Here is a 13,986-nt window from a genome sequence, read left to right as displayed (position 1 = left end):
GAGGGGAAGCAGTTAAGCCGTGGGAAAACCACACCCCGCGATTTTAGAAATTCCCAGGTGGAGTCGCTTGCCATTAAAAGACACCATATTTATTGAGTAACGTGAGGTGAAGGTTACGTTCATGGAGCGTCAACCAGGCGCTTCGGTGAGCTTGGCCCACGTGATCTCATTTAACCCTCGCCTCTGAGGTAGATCTGTTGTTATCCCTGTTGTAGAGGCGACGGCACTGAATTTCAGAGAGGTTCAGGACGTTTCACAGGGTTGCACAGCAGGCAAATGGCACGGAAGACGGCGGAGGCCAGGCAGGCTGGCCCCGGAGCCCACCTGTTCAATCACCACCGCGCCCCCTGAGCCTCGCTGTTTAGATTTCTCAGCCGTTTAATCCGGCTCGCGGATACACTCAAGGTAACGGAGCGCCGCCAGCATCCGAACTCACATCTGTCTGGCCCCAGAGCTGTTTCCAAATTCCCATGTGTGTGGGAAAGTGCAAACCAGCGCGTGGGCATGGGATCCACTCATCTGTTTTCATTTCCACTAACATGGAATACTCTGGACACACGAGGCTTTAGGCTCTAGGTGGGTGCTATGAAGGGGACTGGGGCCGGGGCAGGGGAGGTGGGGGGACCGTCAGGATCATATGTGATAGGCCGTGCAACAGATGATGAAGGCTCAGACCAGAGCAGTAGACAGGAGGCGGTTGAATGAGATCCCCTGGAAGGATCTATTGGACCTGGGGAGGGAGGGCATAAGAGGAAAGAGAGGTGTGTTGGGTAAGTCCTTCCAAGGAGGGAAGGGGAAAGGGGAGGGTCGACCCGGTGAGCAAGCTGTGCTGAGGGTCCTCCCCCCAACACGGGGAGAAAAAAGGGGAGGGGCAAAATGTGGTGGGAGCCTTGCCTTTGAGTGACAGTACAGCGAGGTCCCAAGAGTCCCCCACTTAGCATCAGTAAATGGGGTTACCGTGTGTCACCATGGGTGGCTTCAGGAAAGAGGACAGTGGGATGGGAGCCTCCCACTTGAGAGCAGCTGGAGAAAAAGGGCACGTTGGGACTGCTGGGGGCAGGAACCTGTCAAAGAGGGGCGGCATGTACCCCCGTCAAGTGCACCGACCCCCACAACTTTGTTCAAAGCTGGAGGGCCCGGCCCCCTCTTCTTTCCCTGAAGAAGGAAAGAAGGTCCAGAGTCTTTTGTGGTATGGGAGGGTATAGTGGGCTATTGGCCTTGGCCACTCACCCCCCCCAAAAAGAGTGACCCGCGCTCAAGAGAAAAGGGGCTTAGGCCTTGCAGTTCCGGTGGCTTAGAAGGAAACGGTTCAGCAGGTTTGCAAACATCCTCCAGGTTTTGGTCTCGCCTCCTCCAAAGCAGGTGTGGAGAGGTGGATGACAGCCCAAGGGATTTATTAAGAAAGGAGCACGGGGAGGGAGAGGGGGGAGAGGGGGAAGCAGGGTGGGCACGGGGAGGTAGCCATCCCTGGTTCTGTCACCAACCAGCTTCGTGAGCTCGAGCACGCTGAACAAGTCAGGGCCTCCGTTCTGTAAAATGAACACTTAGAATTTTCCAAAGGGCGGTAAGCCCATCTCTGGGGCCACGCGAGATGACGTTAGTTAGGGCGACGCGACGCTGGTGTGGCCCACATCACTTTGAAGGCAGCCCGCAAAGGAGTGGCGTGGGGTTGGGGGAGCCCCTGGGAGCAGCCCGAGAGCCTGAGAGATGCTGGTCACCTTCAAAGCCCAGGGGACCAAGGACTTCATTGAACGAATTCGCTTTTTATAATTGTCTTCTGTCGATGGCAAATGATACTTGTTTTTCCATTACAGCGGCGGTATAAATATTCCTCTCAAAATAAGTCAGTGGAGACAGAACCCAAAGGGAGTTATTACATTCACAGTAGTTGCAAGTGTCGGAGGTTATGACAAGGACTGGAGGGTGGGAGCACCGAGGGTTTTGAGGAGCACTGGGCAAAAGCGAGGGCTCATTCCTTGCAGACCCAAGTCCTGTGGAGCCTTCTCAGACATCCCTTCTACCTGGTCTAGGACCTGTCAAGTGTTTACCAGATTAGAAGGGAAAATTAAAAAGGAAAAAGAAAGGAAGGGGGGAAAAAAATCTGGAGAGAAAAACAACTCCACCGACCAAAATAAACCAGGCCAATGATCTTTCTACCACACTCTTCAGGAGAGCAGAGAGGTGGTGTTTATTCTAAATGAGCCCTTTTCTCCAAGTTGCCACTAATCCACACTTTTATGTGATCCAGGAAAATCGGTCCTCGACGGCCAATGAACGTCTTCGCACGTCTGAGTATTTGGAGAAAGAGTCACCTATTACCACAGGGTTGGGATTTAGAAGGTGGATACAAATAGAGAGCAAACAAAACTAACAAACAAACAAAAAAAACCTCGTGGTCTGGGATCTAAAAAAAAAGTCTCAGAAATGACAACTATGTGGTAAGTCTGATGTCAAACCAAGTTAGCTGGGAAGGTGTCTAGGATGCTATGGAACTGTGAGGGTATTTGGAATCTAGGGCTAGCAGATGTCTCACTCCGCTTGAAAGATGTCAAGACGCTGTTCGTGGGGGCCTGTGGGTTCCCTTGGGGACAAAGCCACTGGTAGTTTTAAAGAAAAAGAAAAAAAATGCCCCAGCTGACGACCATATATCTACTACAAGGAATCAAGAAAAGAATTGAAAACAAACACACAAACAAACAAACAAGAGGCAGTCAAGCTGAGACATAAGGAAAGAGAGAAGGAAGGAAGGAAGGAATTCAAAAATAAACGCGCGAAAGATCCACGAGATTCAGGGCCTTGCCCCCTCCTCAAAAATCTCTATTTGATAGAAGTTGGTCTGTAAACCTATGGGCACGGGAACATACGTTTTTGCTTGAATTATTTGGATAAGGCTGGGCGGGCAGAGTCACTTCCAACAGAAGAAACGAGCAAATCTTTTCAGATAGCAATTATTTAGGGAAGAAAACCTTCCTCGGTGGTGGGGGGGGGGCAGCAGTCTTGGGTCCTCCTTGTCGTTGAGTGTCTGGGAGAGAGAGCACATGCCTAGCTTCTCCCTCATCCTTACTTCACACAGGGAGTCCTGAAGAGGCAGCCGTCCTCCAGCAGCATCGGAGGAGGGCTAAGATGTTTCCTGGCCCAGCCTAAAAATATCTCCCTTGACAGCCTGTCACAGTGTCTGAGATTGCACCATTATAAATTCATTCCTCTCTGTTAAGGCATTTTGTTTCCAGTTCTCTGTTAAAATACAGATATCCCAGAGAATTTAGCTCGGGCGAGGCACCGACAGAACACCGCCTACGCGTGAAACGACCTGGATTTCCAGCTCGGTGCTGCCTGGAAACTCACCTTGTGAGCTTGGGCGAGTCGTTTTCACTCTCCGAACCTCAGTGTCTCCACTGATTTAAAAAAAAAGAACAAGAAAAAAGACAGAAATAAAAGGGGAGAGGGGGTGGTCAGAGAACTCGGAAGTGTCTGCTTTCTGGAAGGAGGGTCTGTTCATTTTAGGATTTGCCCTCGACTCTGCGCTTTGCCACTGTCCCCTAGAGCCGTTCTTTTGGGTCAAAACGCTTGGAAGTCAGGTCGAATAGTGTCCACTTTCCCCCTCTCTAAAAAAAAAAAAAAAAAAAAAATCCCTGTTCCTCTCTCATATACGACGTCTCAGCAAATGGCATCCCCAAGCTTCTGGGGGCTCAGGCCCAAATCTCTGGAGGCATCCAGAACTCCCTTCTGCTCACCACCCCTCGCCTTCAGTCCATCAGCAAAGCCTGTTGACTCTACTTACAAAAAATAGCCTAAACCTGATCACTTCTCCCCACTTCTCTGGCTACCAACATGGTCCATGACAGTGCTACCTCCCCTCGGATTCTCCAGCAGCCCCCTCGCTGGACCTTGCTTCTAACCCAAAGATCTCACCAGGACCAATAAAGCCCCATATAACCTGTGGCTCAGGCCTGTTCCTGCCTCAGGATCTTTGCACTTGCTATATCCCTTCTGCCTAGAAATCCCCCCCCCGACTCCAATATCGTCATGGCCTATGCCCCAACCTCTTTCCGTGTCTGCTCAAGCATGCCTTGCAAAGGAGGCTTCCCAGACTGCCCTCGCCAGGAGAGCACACTCCCTTCTGTGTCCTCCCCTTACTTAATTTTTCTGCTAATATGCTCATCACCGGGACACTGTGAGAAGCCAGCATCACAGGCATTTGTTCACTTCCTGTCTCCCCCTCCAGGGTCTACGCTCCAGGACGGCAGGGGCTTTGTTTTGTTCACAGCTGCATCATCAGCCCCTGCAACGGGACGTCTGGAATATTGTAGGTGCTCAATTAGCATCCATCGGAGGAAGGGAACAGAATAGCTGAAGCAGAACTACACGGACCTGGAGGCTAACCTAAGCATTCCACTGAAGAGGTCAATGCCAAGGTTTCTCCTGTGTACTATTTCCCCAGGGCAGGATGTCCTGGGGAACCAAAGGCAGAGCGGACTCTGGGGGGGGGGAGGGGTGACATACTGAAGGACATCTATGTGCCACTCACTAGAATCCTCACAAAACCGGGGGTGATGCAGGCCTCCTTTGACGGATGAGGCCACTGAGGTTCAGAGAGGTTATCTGACCTAAGACATGCAACTTAGTAAGTTGCAGGGTAGTACTGAGCCACTAAGGCCCGAGCACCCAACCAGGAAGCTGCAACAGCCTACCCCTCCAACCCCAGGATGCCTGGGACTCCCCGGTCACACTCTTCCTAGCTATTAAGAGCTGTGTCGAGCGCCGCCGCCAGGCCGCCAGTGCGGACGCGAGCTCTCCAGCCCTTGTTTGATGAGCAGCGGCCAATAAATTCATTAATCATCATTTTATGCCTCATCAAACCCCCTCCAAGCCCCTCCATGGGAGTTACACAAATTAGCCCCTGAAAAGACAGTAATTTCAGTATAGCGAGGTAAGTGCTTTCTGATGGGCTCCGCGCACAGAGCCCTCCTGACAAGCCAATCCATCAGCGCGTCGGGGATGGGGCGCGGCCGGGCCGCCCAGCCTCACCCGGCCCAGCCCCGGCCAGCCTCCCCTGCTTCGGCCTCCCAGCCCTGCCCAGCCTCGCCTCCGGGGGCTACCTGGCGAAGGTCTCCGACTAGGGCGCCCCTTTCCCTGGCTCCTTTACACCCATGCACCGCAGGCTGGGGCGTCCGGCCTCCAGTCCTCAGCCACCTCGATCTCCTCCCCAGCCCTTCTGAACAGAAGAGAAATTTGGCGGAGGGAAAAAAATCCCAGGCCCCAAATTGGGTAACGAACCAAGGATGGCTGAGGAGGATGCGCTGGCGCTGAAGTTCCGAACTCCAGCCCCCGGGAGGGGAGAGCCAAACGGCCCTTCCCCCCCCCCCCCCCCCGCCTAATGTCTAGATGTCGGGGTCCCGTGACCCCTTGAAGTTATTGAAGGGCTGTGGGTATTGCGTGAGCACGTTTTGGGGGGCGGGGGTAATCCATGGCCCCAATCCATTCCTGACGATTCTGAAAGAAATTCCAGGCTCCAAAAGAGAGCCATCTGGGAACAGAAAAGGGGGTCCTTCTGTATAAAGGGCGGCTCCACCGGACCCTGGTGGCGGGGATGGGGGTGGGGCGCGCCTAGCCTTTCGCGTGGCCCTGGCGTCTTTCTCTCCGAAACCGCCTCCTGGAGTGAAAGATAACGCCAGGGGAGGAGAGCAAGAAAGGATTTTTCTATCGAGTGGGCCGGGCCGGTTTGACTCCAGCACGGAGAGGAGGGTAAGAGAGGAGAGGGGAAAGAGCCGGAGAAAATTGTGGCGAGGAGTGGGGTGTTTGGAAACGCGAAGCCAGCGCCGCGCCTTCTCACTTTCTGATCCTGGAGCACAGAAGGTCCCACGGGCGCCCTGCCCGGCGGGCAGGGCCCGTGGAAAGGAGGTCGACGAGGAGCCGCAGGCCAAGCGGAGCCTACCGGCCGCCGCACTATGACCGTGGAGAGCTGGAGCGCCGAGCGACGCGCAGCTCCTTCATTAGCTTCCCCTCCGCGGCGCTGCATGCCTCGGAAAATAAGTTAGCAAACGGGGAGCCGTTTATCTCTTTTATCTTGGGGCCTGATCCAATTAAATAAGTGCACATTTACATTTGCATCCATCAGGCGGGAGCGCGGAGAGCCCGGGGTTTGCTCGGAGCAAATAAAAGCAGATTTCACTGGGAAAAGTGGCGTCTGGGCGCGCTGGGCTCGTCCGGGCGCGGGAAACGAGCGCAGCCCGGAGGGCGGCCTTGGGGACCCGGAGCTGGGGCCTGCGGCCCACAGGAGGCCAGAGACCCGCTCAAGGTCCGAAGGGGTCGGCCTGGGCAGGGGGTGCAGCCAGAGCTCCAACCCCTCCCCAGAGGCGATCCTCCGTTAGGCCACAACCTGGGCCCCGCCTCGGGCCCTGGACTCAAGTCGCATTTAAACGAAAACGAAAAGGAGACCAACTCTGGCCTGGTCCCGGCGGGTGACCTGCGGAGTAGGTCTAGGGACAGTCCCGCAGCTTTGGCCAGTTTGGAAGGCGGGCAGGTGGCAAGGTCTCACTCAGGCCCGATTTTCCTATTCGGTGGCCGAAGTGAAAAGGGATTCCAAGAGCCAGGCCGAGGACGCGCCTCCGCTTTCCCCCAAGATCTCTGCACCAGGGTGAGACCAGTCAATACTACTGGTTAGCGCTTCTGGAGGGGCGACAGGGGACGCCCAGGCGAGCGCCCCTTGCTTGGCCACGCCGACCTCATTAAAGATGCTTTCGAAATAGGAGGGTTTTGAGAATGAGAAGGTAGTTTTGTTTGTTTTTCCTTTTCGTATGGATGTCCAACCCCCAGGTCAAAGGGCAGAAACGGTTTTGGGGGGGGGTGCGGTTGCGGGGTAGACCCCAGGTATGCCAAAACGCAGGTGAAACAAAACCGCGCGGGGTGCAGAGCCCCGACGTGGAAAGGCCCGCAGAAGCGGAAGGGCGCACCTGAAGCGGAGCGGGGACACTGGCTCACTGCCTGGGCCGCGCACTGCTGCGGCCCCCCCCACCCGCACACTTGTTTCAGCCGTCGGCATATTTCTCAATTGCCTGCTGCCTGGTTTCCGGGACTGTGCCCAAACCATGGCGGGCATCTGGAGGGTTAAAAGTGTTCTGGTTGCGGGCCCTGCTCTCCAGATCTCCAATGCTAACTGGGTCGTGGGACCCGCGCCGCAGAGAGTGGAGTGGAGGAACAGTTTCAGTTTGACCCGCTTGGGGTTCAGAGCTAAGACCCTGCTGGGGGTGGGGGGGCACAGCCGGGTCTTGCCTAACTCCTCCTCTCTGTGAACCGTGTGGCGCCCGGGGACCAGTAGGCGGCGCCCTTCCTAAACTGCATCCGCGTCCGGCTCCCTCTCGGGAGCGCAATCACATTCCTTTCACTTTGGGCGCTTTGCAGAGCGCTCTTCCTTGCCTCTGCCGGCGTTGGCAGCTAGTTGTGGGGGACAAGTGGGCTGGGAGGCACGGCCGGTTCTGAACATGCACGTACGACCCTCCCCTCAACCCTCCAGGCTCCAAGAGTTGCGCACCCCTCGCAGAAGGACAGGCCCCGAAAAGCTTGCAAACTAGAAGGCCTCGACGCAGGCCCTACACCCAGGCCAGGGAACAACATTTCGGGCCCTAGCACCCCCAGCCGAGGAGCAGGAAGGGAAGCAAGAAGGTCCCCTTTCTGCGGTCTCTCCTCAGTATGCGCTTATGCGCCCTCTGGGATTGACTGGGCTGTTGTCTCTTCCACCCCTAAGTCCCATGAATTGATTTGGCCCCCATAGAGGGGTAAGGAAAGGGACCCAGCTCGTTCCGGTTTGGCGCTGCTTCAGGGGGCTGACTGCCTAGACCCCACGCGGTGATCCCGCTGCCCTCGCTGCCTGGGGTTCAGCCCTCCTAGCCCCTAAGTGCCAAGCTAAACGCTCCTCGAGGGGGCCAGAACCAGCGCAGTCCCGCGCAGGTGGCAAACGCCCGCGCGGCCCCAGCGCCCAGGTGTCTTTGGTGCGGCCTCGCGCCACTTCCGCGCCCCAGTCCAAGCCTGCGAACAAACCTCGACCCCACTGCAACGCCGGAAATTCCCCCCTTGCCCCAGCGCCTCCAAGACTCTGTGCCTTTGAGACGGCCAAGCGGGGCTCGAGGAGGCACTTGGGACAGTAAAGACACGAAATTACTTCGGGGATTAAGCGCGGGAGACAGCTCCTAAATACCTAAACCTCGGACTGCCGGGCAGGCTCCCCCACCCTGGAAAGTCTCCGGACACCAGAAAAACCACTGGCCACGAAACCCAGCTGTGCCAGGAGAAAACCCCAGACTTTAATTGGAGGCTTGTGTTCAAGATGAAGGGCGCAAAGACACCCGTGGACCCTGCAGAGGCCATGGGCAGGAGGGATACGGACCGGGGGCAGCGACTCGGGCACCAGCCTTCCAGCCCCTGGTGGCTTCGCTCCCCGGCCGGGAGGCTCCTCGCACCGCCCCTCGTTGGGGAGAAACGCCGCGGGCTCCCCGGTGCGCGGTTCCCGTTCCCAGGCAGCCCCGCGGGCATTCGGCTCCCAGCCCCGAGCCTCCGCGATGAGACTTGGGAGGCCCGCGCCGCGCCATTTGCATATTCCCGGGAACACAAGGAGGCCTGTAATTTTCTTTTTAAAATCGTTGGGCAGGGTTTAGGGCCAGCGCTTCCAAAACCCCGCAGAGTTGATGTCGTCCTTAAACTCTCTCTTAAGAGAAGGGGACTGGCCTATTCTTCTGACTTTTTTAGAAGACAAGGTGGCTCCTGGGGCTGCATATTCAACAGGGGGGAAAAGCTGATTGTGAACCGGGCTGTCGGCGGGGTGGGTGGAGGGGGCTGGGGCGCGGGGGGCGGGGGTGGCGGTCGTGGGGCTAGTCATCTCTGGAATTCGATTGTTTAAAAAAATCATTTATAATTAAAGGGACAAAATAAAATACGATCGTCTCATGCATATTTAATCATTCACACTTCCAGCTTTGAAACCACTTTCCCTGCGTGAATCTTCTCACTAATTTAAACTCTTAAGTCGACCGCTGTTTGCAAAAACATCTGGACAAGGCAGTTTTCAAACTTGTTTTAAATTCTTATAAGCTAATGGAGCCCCGTCACAGGTTAAAACAAAACAAAACAAAACAAAACAAAAAAACATAGCAAAAGTTAAAACTCTGGTGAAAGTTTGGGGTGTGTTAAAAAAAAAAACAAGCAGGGTTCAAGTAATCTTGAGCAGAAATGCAAATATGTGCATTCTGATTTAGCCTAATTAAACCGGTGTTATGTGCAAACACATTCTCTCTACACTCAGGCTTGGGCTTAATAGAGCAAATTAATTCCCCTCGCTGGAGTATGTTTTTCCTATAAACCCTCCCCTCCCCCGACCACCGAAAATTTCCCACGAAGTAAAAACACGCCCGCCGTTCCAACTCTCCCGCGCAAAACGGAGACCATAACACCGACAGTGTTGGCGGGCCTCGGGCACAGGGCGATGGCTCTTCCTCATTTGGGATTGAGACTCATCCTGATGTTTCATTTTGAGATGAAATATGCGGGATTCAAACGAGAAAATAAAACCTCAGAAATACTTTTGTAGCTACTCGGACTCGTGAATCAGCGACAGGAAAAGTGCTAACGCGACAAGCCCGATCGAGTCCACAACAGCCTCATTATCTAGGCAAGTGTCCTCGAACTTTTGAAGGCCACTCGTCCAAAAAGGGGGCTCGTGCGGGAGCGGGGGGGGGGGGGGAGTAGGGACGCCCTCCGGGCCCTTCGGGGCTCCCCTCACTGCCCCCAAGCGACTGCGGTGCTCCCTCCCCCACTCTGCCCACTCTTCCAATCTCCGACTCTGCAAAGTGCAGGCTTGTAATTCAGGACAAGTGTGACACCTACCTGTGAAAGGGGGGAACCGTCCCCTAGACGGTCCCGCGGCCCCAGCCTCGCTGCTGCGCGGGGATCTACGGGGCCGCCTCCCACCCGCACTGGCGCGGCTGGAACACTTACTAATTTAATCAAATCCAAGGAAGAGATCAATGCCCAGTCTTGAAGGGGTAGGGAAAAGAGTGACTTGGGAAAGCCTTCTCCTTGGCATCCCCTTACGCTCCCCTCCCGCCATTAGCCCATAGCACCTTTGAAATAGTAATAAGGGCTAAATCCGGCATAAAATCGAACTCATTAGCAAAGTTCACCAGCTGATTGCTTTGCATAAAACACGACACTGATTGGAAGTAATTAGGTTAAGCGACGGACCTCGGATGGTGCGTGTCTCTAGCAGGCTTTCTCCCTTCTGGGCACACACTTGGGTCGCTCTCCTCCTTCCTCCAGGGTCCAATCTCCCCCAAACCGCCCGCATCAGTGATCCAAATCTGCATTCCCCTCAGGGCCAGGGTCCCCGGGGCTTGCCGCCTAATTACGGTTTCCCCCCTGGCACGCCGAAGTTCTATGGAACCTTTCATTGCCCACTTGGGGGGTGGGGGGGAAAGTTGCAGTCTCCACCTTTTGTCCAAGGCGATGGACAGTTTATTGAGGCTTCTAAAAAGTAATGAGTGGCTCTGATTATGTTAAAATCTCTTTTAATTAAATATTTTGCATTTTACAAAGGCGGCTGCAGTTTCTTTTACTTTTTAAATCTAAGAGTATAACCTGTTTCCTTTCTGTAATAATACTTTAGCTCATATCCAGAAAAATCAATAGGTGTAAAAAATTAAATTAAACTTGTATTTTTAAACTATGAAACAGTTTCGGGGGAAACACAAATGTATATATTTATATTACAAAAAAAAAATTAAATGCCTGTACAGGTGTCTTAATTTCATAATTTACTTCAAAGATATTGAATTATCAATTTAAATACAAAAATGCTACATTAAATATACAGAATAAGATTTAATACAAATCCTTTTTAAATTTTTCTTTTCGGTTGGTTAAGACATTTTTGTGTGTGGAGATGTTTACATTTTTATGTTACCCATCTCCGAGAACTATAAACTTTTTAATAGGAGGGGTAGTTTTGTTTCTCTCTCTTGGTGATGGAAAAAAATAACTGCCAAGGCCATGTTTCTTAATAAATTAGGAAAGTCCGGGACCGACGCAGCCCGCGTTAAATGTCGGACATACCTTTCTTCAATTCATAGGGAGAGTCTTTGCACAGATCTAGCTGGGACTGGCTCCGCAACATTTTCGGGTCTTTAGCCAAAGCGTCCGCTCGGTTCAACACGGTCTGGTTTAATCCATTGAAATGCGAGCCCGGACCGGTTGTGGGGCCCGGCCCTGGCCCTGGGTGGCCGTGAAGGTGTCCGAAGGAGCCATAGTTCGTGTAGCCGGGATAGAAGGGCGCCGTGTAGTAGAGAGGCCGGGACAGCACCGTCCCGCCTGGAAAGGGACACTGCGCCGAGGGGGAGCGCGATGGCGCCGGGGCCGGCGACGCGCGGCTGCCTCCTAAGGCTTGCCCCGCTACCGGCCCGGGGCACGGTGGGCATGGGGAGCCTTCGCTTCCGCCGCCCCCGTCCTTGACCTTGTCCGAGGAGGTGGCGATCTCTGCCAGAGACCACAGTTTGGGCTTGGCGAGCACCGCCTGCGGCGGCGGCGGTGGCGGAGAGTGTATGACCGAGGGCCCGCCGGGACCGGGGGGCAGCTCTCCCGCGGCCGGGTGCGGGCCCGGAGCCGGCGCGCCCGAGGGGTAGTGAGGGGCCGGGTCCTCCGCCAGCCGCGCTGCCGCTGGCCCGGCCGGGGAGGGCCCGCCGGCGCGGGGGGGCCCAGGCAGGGCGTCGAGACGGCCCTCGGATGGCGGCTCCTTAAAATCCGAGTCGCTGAGGCTGCCCTCAGTCTCCTTGCCGGCGGGGGTGGGCGGCCCCTGCAGCCGCTCGCAGCCCGAAGCCGCCTTCTGCTCCGCTCCTCCTGCGGGAGAAACCCCAGGCCGTCAAGGGGCGCGGAGGCCCAGCGGCGGGGCCCAGGTCCCCGGCCGCAAAGGCAGAGAGACCCTTGCCCCCCACCTCCAGGCTCCCACCCCCACCCCCACTTTCCTCCTTACTCCAGCTCAACACATCCTTCCCCGCGTCCACCAACCTGCTTCGGGGCCCTCGGAGTCTCCCTTGTCCTCCGGCTTCTGGGGCTCATCCTCGTCGTTCTTCTCCAGATCGATGTTCTCCTCCTCCTCCTCGTCCTCGCTGCGGTTCCGCGGCGTCCACGTCATCTTGTTCTCCTTCTTGAGGCGCCGGCGCGCGTTGGCGAACCAGGTGGACACCTGGGTGAGGGTCATCTTGGTGATGATGGCCAGCATGATCTTCTCGCCCTTGGTGGGGTAGGGGTTCTTGCGGTGCTCGTTCAGCCAGGCCTTGAGCGTGGCGGTGGCGTCTCGCGTGGCGTTCTTCCGGTACGCGGGGTCCCCGTACGGGTACGAGCCCAGCGGCGCCGCGTATGGGTGGTACCCCAAGGAGCCTGCCATGCCCGGTGTGTGATCGTAGGGAGAGCCCTGCGAGGAACAGGCGGAGAGAAGGTGAGAGTGGGCCTTGGTTCCCAGTACCACCTAGAGGACCGAAGCACACTCTCCCTGCGCCCAGGGGTCCGCGAGCTGCGAGGCCCGAACTCCGGGCTTTCCCTGGGGTAGGGCTGCCGGGCTCAGACCCAGGGGCAACTCCTCCTCCTCGGAAGGCAGCGGGGGCGCCAACTCCTGACTCCGGTCCTTAGGGAGCCCTTGAAGCCGTCCTGGCCTCAGTGGCACCCTGTAGGCCCCCGTCTGCCGGGGCAAGTCCGCCCCCCAGGCGCAGAGCCGGCCGCCGCGGCCAGGCCCTCCACCCAGAGGCCTGGGCAGCAGTGGCGACTCCCCACTTCGTGCCCGGGTGGCTGCGCGTTAGGCGCAGAGAGGGAGAGCACGGGAAGTCAGGGCATTTTTACCCCCACAGAGAAAGGCAAAGGAAAAGCCAAGCCTTGCCCCGGCACTCCCACCCCTCCAAAAATGTTACCCCAAACCGAAGCCACGGCGCTTTTCCAGAAAGTGCACCCGGCCGAAAAATCCCGGATGCACCGCAGCTCGGCCGACTTTTCAGAAATTTAATACCTCCAAATCGGATTGCGAAGATAGGATTACGGATTTGCAACATTTTGGAGGACTAATTAAAGGCGAGGCCAAACACATTTACATAGACTTAGCACGCTTCTGCTCAGATTTCTGGTCCATTTCTTTTGAACTACTTTTCCAAAACGGCAAAACCAAAAACACAAAATGCAATAAAATGTGCAGGACGGCCTGGAGCTCACGTTTGAACCAAATGCTGCTCTTTAATTGCAGCGACCTCTCCCCCGAAAAACCCTCGTCGCCAGCTCAGCGACCCAAGCAGGAGGCGGCTCTGCTTTCCGAGCAACTCCTGAGCCGGAGGCCCGGGCGAAGCCGACCGAGACAGTCTCTCCCAAGTTTGCAGGGGCCGCGAAGCTTGGCGGGGGCGGTCCGCGGTGGCGCCGAGGCCCGTGTCCCCCGCAGCCCCCGCCCGCCCCGCGCGGCCCCAGCTGCCCTTGCCCGCCGCGGCTCCCGCTCACTCACCACGTACGAAGAGAAGGCGGCGGCGGCGGCTGCCGCGGGGTCGGCACCGTACTGGAGGTGCGAGTTGTAGCCCGGCGAGGGCGCCGTGAAGGCGGTGGAGCCGGCGTAGGGCGAGAACGCGGAGCCCGACGACGAGCGGCCGAGCTCATCCGTGCGGGGCCCCGAGATGACGCTGGTGCTGTACGCCGGGCACGAGTAGAGCGCCAGCGAGGCGGACGGCTGGTACAAGTAGCCCTGCGGGTAGGACATGGCCACACACGGGCATGGGGCGCGCCGCGCCGCGGCCGCCAACGAGCCGGGCGGCGCCCTGCGAGGGCGAGCGGGCGGGCACCTGGCCTCCGGCTGCCCCCGGCTGCCGCTTCTCGGGCCCCGGCTCCCGGGCTCCGGCCCGCGGCGCCTCCTCGCTGGCTTCCCGCGCGCCTCCGGCTGCGACTGCCGAGCCCGCTCCTCTGCGCGCCTCGCTCGCC

At 56.8% G+C, this 13,986-nt stretch overlaps 1 protein-coding gene across 2 annotated transcripts; it reads right to left on the bottom strand.

The window, feature by feature from the left end:
• Positions 1 to 11,083: 11,083 nt before the first annotated feature.
• On the bottom strand, positions 11,084 to 13,768 carry IRX5 (iroquois homeobox 5). 2 transcript variants are annotated; one of them, XM_047077699.1, is made up of 3 exons: positions 13,520 to 13,768; positions 12,049 to 12,454; positions 11,084 to 11,880 (listed from the first exon to the last, which is right to left on the bottom strand). In XM_047077699.1, exons 1-3 carry the CDS (start codon positions 13,766 to 13,768, stop codon positions 11,084 to 11,086), a joined length of 1,452 nt encoding a protein of 483 aa, XP_046933655.1. The 2 variants fall into 2 exon arrangements, with proteins under 2 accessions (XP_046933655.1, XP_046933656.1); XM_047077700.1 differs by having other exon boundaries at positions 11,084 to 11,877.
• Between the last annotated feature and the right edge of the window lie 218 nt (positions 13,769 to 13,986).

This window comes from Lynx rufus, unplaced genomic scaffold (assembly GCF_022079265.1).
Source record: "Lynx rufus isolate CCGP_SWC_20201006 ecotype Redwood Valley unplaced genomic scaffold, mLynRuf1.p SCAF_16, whole genome shotgun sequence".
In the NCBI taxonomy this organism is placed as follows: Eukaryota; Metazoa; Chordata; class Mammalia; order Carnivora; family Felidae; genus Lynx; species Lynx rufus.
The sequence above is the reverse complement of the archived record's forward strand: the minus strand, read 5'-3'. Positions and strand labels throughout refer to the sequence as shown.